The sequence below is a fragment of the Pseudopodoces humilis genome, chromosome 1 (assembly GCF_049639895.1).
Source record: "Pseudopodoces humilis isolate 2021_Gansu_Grassland_sample_001 chromosome 1, ASM4963989v1, whole genome shotgun sequence".
NCBI lineage: Eukaryota > Metazoa > Chordata > Aves > Passeriformes > Paridae > Pseudopodoces > Pseudopodoces humilis.
The window spans coordinates 64675775-64694871 of NC_142200.1; the positions used below are offsets into that span (position 1 = coordinate 64675775).

The window sequence follows — 19097 nt, forward strand, 5'->3', positions numbered from 1 at the left end:
AAGTTTTTCCAGAATATCTTCCTCCATTTAGTCAGAAGTTAAGAAGTTTGTCAGTAGCAAATGGATGTTTGCCAGGCAACAATGAATCTCAAGAATGGTTACTTGACTTAAAATTATTCTTCCTTGTCTTCGTAAAAAAGGCAGAAATTGCAACCTGGCTCTAGTAAAGCAGAACTTCATTTACAACAGATAAACGTTTTTCCATTACATCTATTATCAAATTCTCTTCTCACATGGCTTGTTTATATTGTATAAGTTGAAAAGCGCAGTGAGCTGTGATACAGCATTTTAAGGTCCAACAAATCTCAGTAGAATAATTATTTTTGTGTGTCACTCTTTTTCTCTCAAGCAGAAAATAGGGGATTTTAGCCTCCTATTTGTTTCATTCCATTTTATATATGGAACAATATTCAAAATCTTCATTAAACATGTAAGACATAATGAGCTCCTTGGTAAGTGTTCAGTGAAGGATGCAAAATTCTGGCACAGCCAGATTAATAACTCAGTTGTAAGGTGCTTTCATGTATATTTAATACACGAAAGCTATAGTTGTTTAATTACAATTCTTGTGGATTTGTTTGGTGTTTTTTGCTTTTTTTTGTTGTTGTTTTGGGGTTTTTTTGGGTTTTTTTCCTTGTTGTTGTTGTTTTTCCCCCTCTGTGCCTTTTTTTTTTGGTCTTGTTTGATGTACTTGGAAACAAAAAACATTAAGGTTTGAAAGGATCTCCAGGATCATAGAGTCCAGCCATTAAACTAACACCAACTTCAAAATTTTGGTTATACACACATTATATATATCCCATTTCATATGTCCAAATTTACTCCAGATAAAGTCTGCAACATAGTGGTTGGCCCAAAAGCAAAGAAGTCACATGTTAAGAAATTGTGATACATTGAGGTTTTGGGTTTTTAGGTACTTGCAGGATTGAAATGGATAGGTTTAGTCCAGAGAATAAATTTTTTTCTGAAATTTTTGTATTATAGTTTATTCCAGAGAATAAGTCTGCAGGTATTTTTTTTTTTGTTCTGATGCATTCACTGTTCCCTTGTTCCACCCTCAACCACTGTTGTCCTTCTGGTCTGTAGTTTTAAAATCAAAACACAAACTTGTAGAGCAACAGTATATTTCAATGATGCTCACATGCTGTTTTTGTTTTTTGTTTTTTTCCTATAAATTCTTCTAGCTATCCTAATTGGCTAACATTAATAGAAATTCTTGTCATGTTAAATACAAAAACCTCTCAAGTAAATTTTGCAGAAGGATGGGAAAAACATTAAAGAAAATATGGAGTTTTTTTCAGTCTATGTATTTTTGTGTGAATGTAATTAGTGTGTGTATAGCAGAATCACATCCCTCAAAATCCTATAATTTTTCATTCTACTTTGCAGCAACTTTATAGAAAGAAACCAGGATTGGCTGTTACATGTGCAAAGGTACCTCAGAATATGGACAAGAATAGATACAAAGATGTTCTACCTTGTGAGTCTAAAATATAGTTTCTGCCTATTTTGCTTTTTAAAACTGCTGTTTTGAACTTGCTGATTGAAGATTTTATTATATAATTGAAGTAATGTAATTGGTCATTTTATTTTCTAAAACATAATTTATTCTGTTTGTATTCTGCCATTTGTGTTTCTACAATTTCTTACTTTGTTGTTTTGGTTTTTTTAACTTAATAGAGGGGAAGTATGTCTCTTAATTGCTAATTTTATTCCCTCTTTCTTGTGTGTGTGCAGATGATGCCACAAGGATAATATTGCAAGGAGATGAAGATTACATTAATGCAAATTATGTGAATGTAAGTCATACAGAGACCTGCATTTACTCACTTTCTATATTACTAGAGCAGACAAAATTTGTCTTTTTTGGGGAATAAGGACATTTTGTTTTAATTTGTGGGATTTGTAAGTGTGAAAGATGCAAAATTTCACAACCTAAAAAATAGCGTCTGTTGTGAAACAGGTAACCATCCTAATACACGGTGGGTGCTACCATGTAGTGATACATTGTGATACATGCACAGTCTTTAACCAGCAAAAATTGTTTCATTTTTCCATATACTTCAAATGCTGAGGTTGTCTCCATGAAACTAAGCCGTTTTTTCCCTCTAGAACCATTTATGACCTACCGGCTATGTTATGAAGGATCCAGAAGATAAATTAGAGACTTGATTTCCCTCATCAATCACATGTAGTCTGAGAGTCAGGGAAAAGAGGGGAAAATGTGTATATATTTCTATCAGATACATAAGCTAAGTACCTAAATTACAGAATCAGTTATTAACTTCCTGTATTTAGTATCAGACAATAAACAATTTTTGCTATACCTTTGGTGTATATACCCTGCCATCATTCCTTACAAAATATAGAAAGCTTTATAGTTTCAATTTTTCAAGTACATTTTCACTATTAATCCTCTGCTCATAGTTCAGCATGAAGGACTATAGAATCTTTGCTTTACATCTGTTTGAAATTAATGATTTAATTTTTTTTTATATAACAAATTGTAATCTTGATTGTCTTACTACTTAGCTTTTTGCCTTAATCTTCCGTCAAAACTTCCTGTTTGAGTGAAACACCGAATTAAAAAAGTACTTGAGTAGTGAGTGTGAACTTAACGTAGGATTTTTCTTTCCCTCTGTAGATGGAAATTCCTTCTGCTGGCATTGTGAACCGGTACATTGCTACTCAGGGGCCTCTTCCACACACATGTGCACACTTCTGGCAAGTAGTCTGGGATCACAAATTATCACTGATCATCATGTTAACAACTCTCACTGAACGAGGACGGGTAAGTACCCAGGTCCTTTGTATGCTGAAGACGTACTGTACCTTTGAACTTTTTTCCATTGTTATGGTTAAATAACCCTAAAAAGGGCCAACTTCTTCTGTTGAATTATTCTTCTGAGGGCCAGGCTTTCTGAATTACTTAGACACAGCAGATAGTCTTCAACTTCCTTTTTGTTATGCTGCTTTGCAAACAAACCAGCTTCCTGATAAACAGAAATCTGCATTCACTCTGTTGTGCTGGTCAGATGGGTACTATGCCCTGCTGTATTTCTCCCTGAGTATTGGCCTTCATGTGGCAGTTTCTCTTCAAAAGATTCAGCAAATGTCTGGAAGCACTGAATGGGTTGAGCAAACCTTGTAGTTTAGCTGTAAAAATGAGTCTGCCATTGTGGTATCTACTAGTGGTCAGAATTTAGATTGCTTATTTTTATTTACATCTCATTTTCCTTCCTATAATTGCTTTGATAATTTTTAATTATTTTTAGATTAATTCTGTCTCTCCTTGAATTTTGGAATAGCACAGTAAAATTCTGGTGTATTTTGATTTAGTTTGTCCTTTGTAATTTTAAAGATTAAGTCTTTAGATTAAACGGGAAGGTATTGGTTTTGAAGTTTTAGAAACTGAAAACTTGACAGTTGGATTTTTTATGAGGTGGAGAAGGTGGTGTCTCCTGTATTCCTTCACTGTAGCCTTTATCTGTATTTTGTATGTGATCTGTCCTACATTACCAAATTTATCTGGCATCCCAGTCAAAACCCAGTGTTTTTTGAAAACAAGGGAGTATTTTAAGTCTTAAGCAGCATAAAGATTGAGATGTAAGGAGGTACAGTTAAGCAACAATTAGGTTCTAACCATGGTCATGTTATGTAGCTGCTCATGGAAGCAGACACTATTGAACATCAGCTGACATAAAAATGCTCCCTTCATCTTTTGATTCTATTGGTGTATTCATTTCCTTGTATTGAGGAGAAACACAGATTAGTAGTAGTCTGGAGTTCATACAGTCAATTAGAAACTTCAAGGCAATTATTGATAACTTTTAATCATCCTGCTGGTGCCTTAGTATGCCAGACACTTTTATGAGATTTGTTTGCTTTCAGAAATTATTTAAACTTGCCCAGTTTGTGGGTGAACTTTCAGATGTAGAAAAAGATGTATTTTCTTGTCAATAATCTCTCCATTGGCAAATTCCAAATGTTTTCCTAGTCCGTGGAGGTTTTACATTCCAGACTATCTCTTTCCAATGCTGTTAAGATTTGTATGATAGGATTTTTTTTTTCTCCAGAGTACTGTTCATTTTTTCAGAAATGGATACATTGTTTTGCTTTAAATTTGAAGGGGAAAGTAGTTAAGATAAACCACAGTAAAACTTTCAGGCATAATGGTTATAATCTGGATTTTAAGCCTCTAAAAACTGAGTTCTATTAAAGGTAAAATTAAGAAATTCTAACTTTTAAAAAATTCCAGCTTGTGCTACTCTGTATCAATTTAAAAGTTACAGACAAAAACAACTTTGAACTTTGTGCAGGTTGCAGTGTCACATCAAAGTTTTAATTATTTTCACATGTGGAGATCCCACACTCTCATAGAGCTTCTTGTTTCTGTGCTTGTCCTTCTTTGTGGAATTTTTTTGCCAACATCAGTCCAAATTTCCCTTGTTGCTTCTTTACAGTTGCCTCTTGTCCTTTCATTGCTCACTTTCAGAAAAGTGTGGCTTTTCCTTTTCTGTAACCTGCTATTAGATGGATAAAGTTAGTTTCAAATTTAACCCCTGCACTTCTTAAGACAGAATAAATCCATCTTTATTCTCACACATTATGCCATGACAAGTCATTCTAGAAATTAAGAAAATCAGCGGACAAAGCATCATGCCTCTAATTTACCTGAATATTTATTTTAAATCCCTAAAGCAGAAGTTTATGGAGAACTTAGGCTATTTTGTCCTGTTATTTTTCAATTTGGATGGAGGCAAATCTCACCAGCAAACTAAAACAGATTTTGTACCACTCCTTGAATTCCCTGAACCACAACATAGGAAGGAAGGCTGGAAACGGAAGGCCTTGTATACAACAATCTTGACGTGTGCCTAATTGTCTTTACAGACCAAATGTCATCAGTACTGGCCTGATCCACCAGACGTCATGGAATATGGCTGCTTCCGTGTCAGATGCCACTCTGAAGACTGCACAATTGCTTATGTTGTCAGAAAAATGGTCATTACAAATATTGAGGTAAATGCCCCTTGCCTTTAATTATCCCCAAATAAGAAGAATGAATACATTTATAGATGTGTAGATAAAGACTACGTGTTTGGCAATGTATATCTCTGTGTGTGGATATGATGTGTGCCCATATACACACACACACATTTTTTTAAATAGAATACGCCTATATTATGTGGATCAACATGGTATGATTATTTCTTTAGAGCTTCTTCAAAGACACATTTTTTGAAGTTCTATAATAAATTATGCTGTACAGGTACTGCAGTAACATCATAAGGAAGTTTAGTGCTTTTCTTTAAATGGTTTTGCAATCACTGATTCTTCATAAGTACTTTGATTTATAATGATTTGATTGATAATGAGAGTTTTTTTCCTAAGTAACTCTGCTCTTTCAAGGATGAAATATGTGTCACTTGGTTAATAACACATGCGGCTAGAACAACTAATAAAGAAGTGAGGCATAATAAAGTTATTTTGAGAAGATGCAGAATCTCACCAGTTCCTTTTCATTGTCTTTAGTCAGATTTCAAAAAAGAAAAAAGTTCATATGTATCTCAGTTGAAATGTGTTCAATTTATGAAAAATACTTATATTCCATAACTGCTAATACTTTCATGCTAATGTCTAGTGAGTTAGAAAACAAAGAGAAGGCAAAACAGAGTGTTTTGTTTATCTTTGTGAAATCTGTGTTCAGGTCATGTTTGGACTTCCTATAACCTGAATTGTAGGGGTTGAAGTTTGGATTTTGTTTCTAAGTTGACCTGCATTTCTTATACATTCCCCTTCATCTCTTTTCCAAAATTCTACGGCCACAGGTATTTTCTAAAAAGATGAAGGGTTTATGCTATCATAAGATGTGTAAGAAATCACTGTATACTGATCAAAGGCTAATTTGCAGTCTATCTTTTAGACTTCTGTACTGTTAAGTAGCTTTTACTGTTACCTAGTAGTAATAGTATGTAGTAAGCAAGGAAAAGGCAAAATCTGTTTTAAAATATAATATTTAATCAATGTTCTTACAGCAAGATGACCAATCCTTTAATCTCATATGTTTGTGACTTGACATTTTCTTACTTGACAGTGCATCCAAATTTGTTTTAGTGTGATTAAATTTTTCTTTGCAGTCATAAACATGTGAGATGTCAGATGTAAGTACTTAAAGGTTTTTCAGTTAAGACAGTTTACAGTACTTCTCTTTCTAGGTATGAGAAACTGCTCAGTCAGGGAGGACCATGACATTTGTTTCTGTATTTTGGACAATTCCTCTGTAAGTGATAAACTTGAATGTCAACACAGAAGAAATTAACCTCATAAAAGTAGTACTGCAACTATATGTACCCAAAGTTTTAGTCATTGTCACTCAAATTATTTATTTGTAACCTTTCTAAGTCTCATAAAATGAAAAAGGTTTAATTTCCTGCATTTTTTTTTTCAATACAAAGATTGAAAGCTATACTGTAGCACTAAGTTTGAGGCGTTTTGGGGTTGGTTGAGGCTTTTCATTTTTTAAAAAAAGCTTCAAAACAGTTTGGGGACCAGAACAAACAGACCAAATGAAAGAAATCATGTAGTGAAAGTGCAGAGTTCATCACATAGTGCACTATTTTGTAAATCAAGATACGTATTTCTTTATGATCCTTGACAAAATAACATAAGAAGCCTGAAACAAAATTTCATTCCATTTCCTTTGACATAAATACCTTGCAATATATGATTTGCCATTAAATCTCACTGGTTTTGAAATATAAAGAGCCGAAGAACAAAAGTAAGTTAGACGTTTTATGGCAAGTGTGTACAGCAGCATAATAACGTGTGAAAAGTTGTCCAAGACGTGCCAAATGCATCTTGCCAGAGTATCTACTCTTTAGAAACTTGGCTTTAACTCTGATCATTCAGACTCAGCTTTCAAGATATATTTGTGAAGCTCACTGGCAAGGAGCGTGCCTTTTCCTGCTTGGAAGATAAAAAGATCATTTCAGAGTTAACGTAGTTCTACACTGTGATTTTGTTTTGTCTCATTATTGAAGATTATGTTATAACTTCTGTGAAAAAGGACATTAACTGAAATGATTGAAATGTAAAATCAATTGCTTGTTTTTTAACATAAGTAAGAATTAAGGCTGACATTTCAAGTTTAAATTTCGTACTATCTATATGATTACTGTTATTCTAAGTTCTGTGTGTTGATTTTCTGAAGAGCACACAAATCTTTTATTAATCAGGGAGAGTGTATCATTTAAGGAGAATGAAACAAGGAAGTTTGCTTTTTGATGTAATTATAATAAGCAAGTCTGCAAACTGCAGAAGGATGAAGAATGGATATTTTTGTGGCTGAAGGTCTTGTCAGTACAATATTGCAAGTGTTAGAGCTGCCATTTGAAGCACTGCCTGTGACAGCCCTATTCTTTGTCAGGAGTTTCAGCCCCAGTGACAGACTCACTGGAAAAGATTATGTGCTTCTGAGCAAAATCTAGGATGTTAGCTTAACCACAATGAAGCTGCTGCTGCAGTTACCTATCTTAAATTTGCTCAGGATGGGTAGGGACAAGTACATAGGTTTGTTGGAGAATTTTTTGCTGAACAACTTCACTGTAATGACAGTGAAGAAGCAAAACAACAGACAGCTGAGGATTAACATGATGTCTTAGACTTCTGCAGTTCCTAACTAATTAAATATGGATCAATGCCACGAAGAAGCTAAATGTTGGCCAAAGGGCTGACAATAAAATGGGAAAATTACATAATCCCGAAGTGTCACTGGAGTCTGGGCTAATTTATTTGAATCCATAATTTTTAAACTGATTTGGAGAAATATCAAATCCATGCATTCCACTGAAATCAGTCCACAGGAATTAAAAAAAAAAAAATCATTAAATAGTTTTGGAATAGCAAGGTGTACAAGGTCAAGTTAAGCAAAAATAGCAACCAAGCCATAAGCAGCTCTTACTGGCTCACTTTCTCTAAGACTCATAAAACAGAACAAATAAAGCCAGATTTTTATGAAGAAATATTATACATTTATCAATCATTAGGATGACTATCGTTGAAAACCTGTGTGCAAAAAGAAAAAATTCTGGAAAATACTTAAACTGAGTTGCAGAAAATAGTGGTTTGATACATGAGTATAATGAGAAGTTGCTACTTATTTTCCATTACAAGGTTTATACAAAGGAGGGAGAGCTGGGAGGAATAGTGTTTAAAACTAGGTATTGATAGCTGAACATGTACTGTAGGGCTAACTATGGGACCAGTAACTATACTTCTAGCATTTTTGCATGTATAAGTGCTAGATTTTAGTAACTTTGGTGATCTTTTAATGCAAGTTATTTCCATGTGGAGTGTTGTCTGGCTGACATTTTCTGTATTTAAAAAACTGATTTTCACTAGACTTGAAGATATTACTTTTTTAAAGAAAAAAAATTCTAAAAATAGCTTTAAAAATTGCGACTTCATCAAAGTACTGCTTTGACATTTCCTGCATGAGACATAAAAGCTTAGACATAGAAAAACTAATTCTAATATAAATGAATATATTTACTGCTTACGTCAGGTTTAAATTGCTAATAAAGCATAAAGTGTTTTAAAATGTGCATTTTGAAAAGCAAGTGACAGAATAGTCAAGCTTCAGCATTTTGAATCATCCCAGAAGAACTCAACAAAAGAATCAAAACTGCTAGTGTTGAAGCACAAATAATTAGAGGGCTACACTGAGGCTCGAAGCATACCTGGAATAATTAGCAAACACCTATATTGGTCTCTAAGGATGATTAGGGCACCTAACAGAAATTGGAGATTCTTACACCAAAAGCAGCAGCTCTGAGGGCTAATTGCATGTTCTTAGTGTATTCTCACTCTGAATAAGTCTTATGTAACATACTTCTTGTACCTGATGTCTGTAAACAATTTAATAAATGCAGCTCACTCTATTTGAGCCTGAAGCACTGATAAGTAAAAATTAAGTCAGTTCTTTCCTTTGTTCTGAGCTTGAAAAATAACTTCTTGCTTCTACAGATGACTGTCAGTGTTTCTCAGGTGTGCCACTGGCACTTATCCATGTTGTATAGCTTTTGGTTCTTGAAGCACGTGAAGGACAACTGGGTACTCTGTCTTGGATAATTTTCAAACTAGTCAAGTCTTTGTTTCACCAGGATGCTGTAATTCAGAGGTCTCTAATTTAAGAGAATGAGCTCAAACTGTTACATGTAATTGCTTCTTTATCTCATTTCCCTTTTGAAGAGGTTTTGATGAAGCATGTGCAGATTTTTAAAGGACTTTTTAAAGACATTTTTAGACATGTTTTTGTATTTTTTTTTTTTTAATCCGTGGCATTTCAGAAAAATGTGAATGATAATCATTTGGTCAAGGTGAACTTTTTCTACTCAGTAGAGCTGGGTAACAAAAGGCCATACATGCTTTTTCACGCGGAGATCCTGGTCATTGTGCATCTCTTGATGACATGGATGGTAGATCCTGATGTAACTTGTATTGTGGTGAGCTTGGTCATTAATGTTAGATTATATTGTCCATGTGGGTCTTATGCTGGCCCTTTTTAATTGTTGATTGCTCAGGCTCTGCTTTTAAGAAGCAAAGTATGAGCTGTGTAGTTTGTTTTTTTTTTGTCCTTGTGGACAACTGTAAATTTCTGAAATTGCTCTGACTGGAATAAATGTATTCCCTAAAACTCTACTTAGTACATAGGTAGTACTTATTCCATCTTTTGTGTCCTATTAGCCTGTTCCTTGGGAGTGGAGCACCCTCAAGTGGGAGAGGAAAACAAGCAGTTGAAGACATTTAAAACATGTCCTATATTTCAGCAGTTGTGAGCATAAGAGAAAAGGGGGAAAAAAGTTTAAAAGTCATTAGCATCACAAAAACATTCCTGTGTGGACCACTAGGGAACGGCCAGCTTTTACAGACTAATCCAGCCAAAAAGGAGAGTTTTATTTCAGAAGGCTGCCAAATTTGAAGTCTGGCAATGGACAGAAAATAAATGCCGGTAACGGGTTAGCTATTGCAAAACATGGGGAAGGAATTAAGGAACATGGGGACGCAGTTTGTAAGGACTGAGATCTTTGCTGCATGATGCAGCAGAGCTCACGAGCCTCTTCCCACCCTAACCATTAGTTACATCTGTAACATAACAGTTCAGCCCAATCTGAATGCAGAGATGATTGAGAGATTTCATAATCAAAGTTAACAAAAAGCTAAACTGAAAGAACTTCTGTAAAACCGTGATGTTTTTACGAATAATTGATTCAAAAAAAGAACTCTTTGTACAACAGAATCTTTTAACTAATTATATTGCTTCCATACAGAAGAGTATCCTCCTGTGGATCATACAGATGTCATTCATATATGTACAATGAGAATGTGTGTATGAATGATATATATGTATATATACTCTTTTCTAATAGAAACCAGACTTAGCAAGTGTTGCAGGCAACTTTATTATACCTGAATCTCTAAGTGTGCACGCACATATTTGCAATAGATTGAATAGCCCTAACCCCCTGTTATATTAGTATTGTTCTCAGTAGTTCTGCTGTTCTCAGTTTTCCAAGCAGTTCTGTGCTATAGTATAATACTATTATGCTTATGTCTTGTAGCATTTTAGCTCAGGTGAATCAATGATGTCAAAGTGTCATAGGTTAACAGACAGTAAATCAAAAAATTAAAATGCTTAGTTCACAGAAGTTAAACTTGATACTTCACTAATTTAGAAAATGTTATGCCTTATGAATTATTACTTGTCCATACTTCACACTGAATTTTAAAATCACAAATGTTTTCTACACCATCTACCTCTTATTGCATCTGCAGAAAACACTTGCTGTGAAAAATATGACTTGTATCTAGTAAACATTAATACAGGAGTCATAACATTGGCCATTGTTTGAAAACTTTACTGTATTTTAGACAGAACAGCAACACACCGTCACCCATCTCCAGTACGTAGCTTGGCCTGATCATGGCGTTCCTGATGACTCCATGGACTTCTTGGAGTTTGTGACCTGTATGAGGCCAAAGAGAGTAAAGAATGAGCCAGTTCTTGTTCACTGCAGGTACTTGTGTTTTAAAACTCTGATTATAGATCTGCTTCAGCCTTAGAATAAGCATTTGGTGGGAAAAGTTTCTCAGGACAGGAGATTCCTTGAATTAGATGAAAATGCTAAACCATGCAATACGAGCATTTACTGCTGAAGACAGAAACACTGATGTTATATCTAAAGGATGAGTTTACTTTGTCTCCCTTTCTCCTGCAACCTTTTGAAATGGTGAAATGGCTTAGTCACATAATTATCACAGATCTGATAATCTGCAATTTAATTTGTTCTCTGGTTTTTATCCTCTACCACTGTTATAATCTCATTTTGAATGGTACTGCAAAAATTCTTTTCCTGCTGTTCAAGTGTGTGTCATAAAAGCAGTCAATTAGATCTGACCTTTTTTAAGACAAAAATATGAAACCATTGAAGTTTGAACAGTTTAATTGTTTAAAAATGCCTTTACTTTAGGTGAGGTTTTAGTTTTACTTATATTAAAAAATATTTTCTTTTCAGTAATTACCAGAAAATATTACTGAAGTTGCTGTAAAAATAAACTTTGCACTCTTTTTGAATTTTACTATGATCTTCCTGTAATTTCCAAGGTTGTCCTACTATTAAAATTGTGATATGAATTTGGTGCATTGCAATAACCTAATTTTATAGACTATTTTCCTGTTGCATTTCACAGTGCAGGAATCGGTCGCACTGGTGTGTTGGTCACTATGGAAACAGCCATGTGCCTAATTGAAAGGAACCAGCCTGTTTATCCACTGGATATTGTACGGAAAATGAGAGACCAGAGAGCTATGATGGTGCAAACATCAGTAAGTGATGGAGAGGAAGCATATTTTTCTGTATATCTACTGCACTTGTCAAGTTATAAAACAGGTCCAAAATATTTTTAAAGGATCTAGTAGTCTGAATCTTCAGTTGTCATTGTGTTTCAAACTTCATAAATTTAGCATAATGTAGCATGGTGGCAAAGGCTGTTTTGCTAATGAGGTATGTATTTATCTGTTTTTAAAATATTTCTTATCTTGCCAGGAAAAGATAACTGATTTTGATACATTGTAAGTAGTTAGAATGCCCAAAGTCAGACTTGTACTGATCATCTGTTCACAGTCCTTTGTCTAAATTCTCTTCAAGAACCTAGAATAAATTTTTGCTTTTTTTTCTCGTACAGAGTACTATAGGAAGTTACTAAGTTGAAAGTAAAATCAAAGTGTTTGTGGTCTGGTTTGAAAAGAAGGAAGTGGCTTTTCGAAAGGCCACTTTAGAGCAGAAATTCCATAAGAATGTACTACGGATTTTTTTTTAATTTTGCCACTACTCAGTTGGAAAAAAATACGGACAAGTTGTGTAGCCTCAGTAGCTGAAACATGAAAATAGACAGTGATTTTAAGATGAAAGTGAGGCAACTTTGAATTCATGAGAGCAAATTTGTGTCAGCTTTGGAAATGAACATATTGACATTAGAGAAGGATGAAGAATGAGAGATTGTTCTTCCTTTAGGAGAGGCTGGATGACAAAAATTCTGAGTGTGGGTTATCTTGGAGAACTGAATGCCCTATGAGAAATGAAAGGGTGTTTAGACATAGAAAGCCACACAGTTAAATTGGGCATTTCTGTCTCATCTTACAAAGAAAATGCCTAAAATGCATTGAAATCAAATCCATTTGATCACAGAAAACTTAAAAGACAAATTCTATTCATTAGCAGGTTAATGAATGCAGGTATTAGCATTATGACTAGATGTGGGGGAAATCTTGCATCATCAAATGGCATGAAAGTGTCAGAATCTGCAGCTGCCTGTGTACCATTAGAGCGCTCAGTGAGCAGAGCTTGTGCGTGCGTACTGCTGGGATTCACGTTCATTGCAGCAGAAGTGCACTCTTCTGGAAGGGGATCTGGACTGTGTGGTTGACAAGGCAGTTGTTTGAAAGGTGCCCTGCCTGTTCCCTGCTGAAGTAGAAGCTGAGCTGATGACAAAGGTAGTCATGAGATGAAGAACACTCGCTTTAAGTTTAAGGAAGCCGAATGTTAACTTCTGCAGTTGCACCTGTCTACACCCCTCAGTTTCTAAAATTACCTAAACAAGTTCAAGCTTCAGCATTCTAGAATTGATCCTCTTCTTGAGAATCAGATGTAAAAACCTGAAGTAAACTTCAGCTTGCCAGAAGACTGAATCCCTTTTGTTACAACAGAAATCAGACAGAATTGTCCTTTCACTCCACACTTTGACATAACAGAAGAATACAGGGAATAGTAATAAATACAGCTACAGTCAGACTCCTGGTACGGAAAATGAATATCCAAAATAGGATTCTTTACCTTGCTTGCTGTGTTATGCAGTTTGCTGTCAGCACAATCAGGAGAGGGATGATCTGTAGCAGCAATACTGTGAAACTAAATTCATGTGTTATTTCTGAAGAAGGTAGATACTGTTGTGAAAAGCCAGTGAGCAAAATTGGCATATTGTGCTGTAAATGAGACACAGAAGCAAGCACTCAGCTCTGAGAAAACAGAATACCAGAGAGCTGCATGTTAATATTTGGATCTATCCTGGGTGCTCTATTGCATTCCCATGTCTGCATGCCACCTAGCCTCACTGTTCATATTTGATATCCCACGTAGGATTTCTGGGAGAAGCCATTAGAGATTATTCAGTTGTAATAAAGGGATTGTTCAGTTTTAATAGCTTTGCCTAAAGCACGTTCAGCTGCCCTGTGGGGCACACTCTGTGTGTGCTCCAATTCTAAGGTGATAATGATTTGCTAGATGCATGTTGTGACAGGGCACACTCAAAAAGAATGGGCTGATCAGAGTTATTACTTGGTCAGTTTAGAGTCTGTTGTTAATCATATGAATGCTGTAGTTTCTCAAAGACCAGTGATTTTGTTATCTTGAGCAGCAAAAGAACTTCAACCAAAATGATGAAGCTATAACAAAGTTGGTGTAACTGTATGGCTTTTCATTTAAAAAAGGAAAGATTAATCCTTCTCTTCCAATAAAGAGAAATTAGGTATCTGGACAATGCAGAATACAGTGCTTAGGATGTACATAATAGAGGTAGCTAGTAGAGTGAGCAATAAGAATACGTGAAACAGATAAGAGTAAAGAAAACAAGTAGTCAGAGATTGAGTCAGAGGAAGCAATGCTGAAGTGCTCATTCTTTTATTTGTTCAGTAACTTGTTAACACACAAGTTAACAGAAGTATTGAACAGAGAGCTAAATACCACACCTGGCTTGTTCAGGCAGTAGAAATATGGAAATGACAATAACAATGAAGAGACAAGTGAAGGTAATTAAGAAATAAGAACAAAGTGATATTGAAGGTGGGAGTAATTGACTGAAAGGTTGAAAGAAAATCCAGATAAATCAAGATGCAGAAAACACATTTCCACCTTCTTGTTTTCCTTAAGTTTTTCTGTACTTAAAAGAAAGTGTGTTGTGTTATGTTATGGACAAGAATAACATTCCTAACTGCTGGTATACAAAGGCAACCTAAGGTCCTTCACAGTCCAAATGTTATCTTTTAGCCTTTCTCTTTGGGAGATAGTGGGAGAATGTTTCCAGATGCTTCAGAAGAGTTGATGGGAACTGTCAATACAAGGGCAGCTGGGAGAACATTTCAAAGATGGACAAAGGGATGTAAAAAATGTGAAGCTTTGCTTCTCTGAATATATGACATGGAACTTTGGAGAAAAGGGTTCATTTTGGGGTTTTGACAATAGTACTTTGACAGAAGTGAGGATGCTTTGATCTTTGCAAGTTCTTTTAAATTTCAATCATCTTGTGTTCTCAGGATTGTGTTAGTCTTAAAAATTTATTCAGGCTAGCTGGACTTTCAGTTCTGCACTAGTCCTACGGATAATGTCTCCTTGTATCGCTTTTTAGGCAGAGGCTTACAGGCTAATTGTTTTTAACAAATAATTATATTACAAGGTCATGGAAGACCTAGTCTTCGTAATAGTATAATGTAGAAAAGAAACTCTAATTTTTTAAGATTTTAAGATCTAATTGAGATCAAAATGTTGAGTGACAGAAGAATTAATGTGGATGCTGCTCTTCAAAAATATTAATTAGAAAGGTTTTGATCCCCTTCTGTTACAAAAAGAGATATGTGGTCTGATCAAAAATTGAAAATAAAGTGACTCCTGTGGTACTGTAGGTGGTTTGGAAAAAAAAAAAGGGAGGGGGGCTTCAGTTAGGTAGTTGCACCTATAGATCCTATATGGCAAGTTTAAATGTGGCCTTGGTCACGTAATTAAATGTGCACAGTAATATGTAACTGCAGGACTGGCAAGCTCAAAATACTTGTAATAATCATATAACTAACAATTCTTCCCCCCCCCCCCCACCCCAAAATAGATGAGATGTATAAAGAAGGTAAATACCAAGTTAAACTTAGTCAAAAGTCATGCATAGTTTTTACAAATAATTCCTATTTCCTGAAAATTAAGCATGTATTCTTTTAGTTTGGGTAACTGTATTTTCCTTGGTGTGTGATTTTTAGTGCTTGTCCTTCAAGGAAGAGTAAATGTCAGCTTTGTTTACTGTGGACACAGACAGGAGAGTAGGATTTTCTCCTCCCATCCTTGTAGCTCCTCTCCTGTCATTGCTCAGGAAAAAAGGAAGCCATGGAACTGTTAGTCCTATTCAATAATGCTGTCTAATCAGCAGTTTGACTGAACATCCATAAATGTTTTTGTGTTTTCTTTCCTACACAGAGTCAATACAAGTTTGTTTGTGAAGCTATTCTTCGTGTTTACAAAGAAGGATTGGTTCGACCACTGGATTCCAGTTAGCACAGCAGTGAAGGATGAATTCCTTTTTTGCCTAAAAAACCTGCTCTTTAAGTAGAGCAAGGGCTTGTTTCTGAAACCAACTAGAATGGACTAGAAGCCCGTGAAAAGACAGATGAGCATGTTTGAACTGTGGCACTTTAAATTTCTCAAGAACATTGCTAAATCATGTACAGTGTAACAAAGTCACATAGATATATGACGGCAATTGTGTGTAATATACATTATTCACATAAACAACCATAAACAATCATGGAAACCTTAACAAATATCTTTTACTGCCTTAAGACACCCTTTACTTTGGAAGTTACGAAGTTCCTTGTGCTTCCTTTGAAATAGCAAGAAGAAAACTATTATTGAAATAAGTCATCTTAAGAAGGTATTTAATATATTTGTATCATATGAAAGTTCATTGAAGGTGAATATTTGTAACTTTCCTTTTGGGATACTAAATATCCACAGAACTGTAACCTTGACTAAAAGGCTGACGAAGAGCTTTAAAGGCTTATGCATACCTACTGAACACTGAGCTGGAGAAATTTAGTATTCAGTTACCGTAAATCTATTAGTGAGTATGCCAGCTGTTATAATATGCTGCTTAGAAATCACATCTACTGTATGTGATGTGAAAATAATGCTGCATTGAGGCATTTATGCAGGTGGTACAGCCTACATCTTCTGTTGATCAATTTTAGTTGCAACTTGCCCTTTTGACAGGGACCTACTTCTTACAGTTTTAGTTATTGCACCCCTTTTCTTCTGTTTCTGCTGTCTCCTTTATACTTTCCACTGCTGTTTCTGTATGTGGACTGAAAATATTTTAACTTAAAACGAGGTTTAATTCTCTGTCATGTTTGTTTCCATGTGTATTTATGAGTTCTCAGATGTAAATGTGGATTAATATTGCACACAAGTACTAGACTTTTGACTTACTGTATATGCAGAGTAGTCTAATCCAATACTGGAAGAAAAATTACTACTGAACCCATCAAATATGTTGCTGCTATTTCAAGGTGTGAAGCTTACAAGGGCACAGGTGTTGCTAGTGTTCAGATGGTGATAAAATGTTGACTTGCTGCCCTCCAGCAAAAGCACTCTTATCCAGCGAAACACGACTCCCTTTTGCAAGAGTTCTCCAGATTTACTGTGTTTCTTGCTTATACAGAAATGCAGTTAAATTCACCTGAAGATTTACATGGAAAGAGAAAATGAATTTGTACATTGATGAATAATTCACCCTAAGGTACACTGGTCTCTATTTCATTTCAGATGAGAGAATTGGACTTTCTGAACAGTATAACCACATTTGTATAATGTTAAATTATTTTGTGTGTGCTTTTTGATTAACCTGAGATAGTTATTCATTTTTTAATAGTGTTTGAAAAATATTCTAAGGGACTGTTTAAAACTTTGTTATTTAAAAAATTAGTTCTAAATAGGGAAAAAATTTATGGGGCATATTAGCCAGATGTTTATATGTATAAAAGAGAAAATTAGATAATTTTTTTTTTTTCAGAGAGCTATATATGCACACACATATTCAGATGTATTTCAGAATTATGGTTTGTATTATGGATATTATCATTTATAGCTGGAGTTTCATTATAGAAACTATCACAGCTGTACAATATGCATCTCTCATGTTACTGAAAGATTACATAGGATGAGCTAAATTGCTGACTTGACTTTTGTAAGCTTGGTCCTTTATCCAAGATTACATTTTTAGCTATACCTGAAGAAGATACCTGGTTACTATTTATTGATTGAAAGAATTTCAATTGAGATGTGCAGAGTAGATGGCAACATGGAAACCTTCTTGGCTTTGTTAAGTTGAATGGTGGCTAGGTTTGTGCTCATCCTTAGATACTGCATTCCAAATTTCACTTCAACTGGAGTTTTCTGTAATATTTTGGATGATTGTCATCTTGCTTGATTGGGCATAGATTAGCAGGCAAAAGACTGGTTCGCTCTTTTCTTGCTAAATTGCACCAGGTATCTCAATATGTGTGAATCCAAAGGTAAAATGATAGTGGACATGCACATGTTATTTGGGAAGCTTTGTTACGTGTGTGCCTGTCTGTTAAAATATCTTTTTTTTTTTTTTTTTTTTTTTTTAAGTTTTCTTCTGCCCTGGTCTCAGTCATCCCTTGCAGTTGGCATGACTTGCATTTAATAGTTTGTCAAGAAGTGAGAAAAGGCAAGAAAATAAATTCTAAGAAAATGTTTAGAGCATCTTTGTGACATCTGTGTCTTTCATGGAAGTACTCACGGTTTTTTTGTGTTCAAGGTTATTCCTATATTCCAACTGCTATTTATGTTTCTTCGTGTTTAATATGTATTTACCAAAGCACTGTAAATGTATTTCTTGTATAACTCCAGTCTCAAGATATATGGTATAGGCTTGACTTGGGTCAGTATGTGTGCATTTAAATGATGACTGTCATATTGTGACAACAAATGCTGCTCTTGTTCTGGTAAACTTGGATGGGTTTGGTCATACCATTGGGGAGCTCTTGGATTTTAATAACTTGACTGAAATTGCTGGCCACAGAGAGAATACTCAAAGCTATATAAATAGTAATCTCTGTAAGCTTATTTGTTTGTTTTCTTTAAATGCCTTTGAGGAAATATTAACTTCACACATATCTTGTATATTGTGTCCATCTTTATTTCAGTCTTGCTGGGTTTTGCACAGGTACCTGTAGGGTCCATAGGGGAGAATTGAAGGGGTTTTGTCTTCTCTCTGTAGTGTGTGATGCCTTTGCACTGAATGAAGTATGCCTTAGATCTGATCTTGCAATGAAAGCAAGATGAAATTATGAAAACATCTTAACGCCAGCTTTTGTTTTGACAAAAGTTAAGAAATCACGAAGACTTAGATTTAATTGATTAGATTGGGGGGGTGGGGTTTGGGGGGAGTTAAAACTTGTGACCACAAAGTTTTTATTTGTCAAGCAATTGGCAAATGGTAGAAAATGCTGTGAAGACAAGATTCTGTATAACCTTCATAAACATTTTACCCTCAGATTCTCCTGTGCTGGCATGATCCTGAAAATAAGTATTCAAACTATCTGGTGGTGTGGTGGTGGTTGAAGAGGGAGCAATAAACTCTTGAGGTTTTCATCACTGTGAAATACACTAACATTTATTTCTACAGAATTAAACAAATTTTAACTTAGTGGCTTTATATTTTATATGGAAATAATTTAACTGCCTATTCAGCGCGTC

The 19097-nt window shown here is 35.0% G+C and overlaps 1 protein-coding gene across 4 annotated transcripts in view; it reads left to right on the plus strand.

The window, feature by feature from the left end:
* The window catches only part of PTPN3 (protein tyrosine phosphatase non-receptor type 3), a 160190-nt gene extending 141457 nt beyond the window's left edge, over nt 1-18733 (plus strand). For all 4 annotated transcript variants that reach the window (XM_088056510.1, XM_088056515.1, XM_088056522.1 and 1 more), the window contains exons 21-27: nt 1390-1480; nt 1738-1799; nt 2645-2791; nt 4894-5022; nt 10933-11078; nt 11752-11887; nt 15795-18733. In XM_088056510.1, coding sequence (XP_087912636.1) covers nt 1390-1480; nt 1738-1799; nt 2645-2791; nt 4894-5022; nt 10933-11078; nt 11752-11887; nt 15795-15872 — 789 coding nt within the window. In that variant the 3' untranslated portion in view covers nt 15873-18733. The remainder of the gene's footprint in view (nt 1-1389; nt 1481-1737; nt 1800-2644; nt 2792-4893; nt 5023-10932; nt 11079-11751; nt 11888-15794) is intronic.
* Nucleotides 18734-19097: the final 364 nt, after the last annotated feature.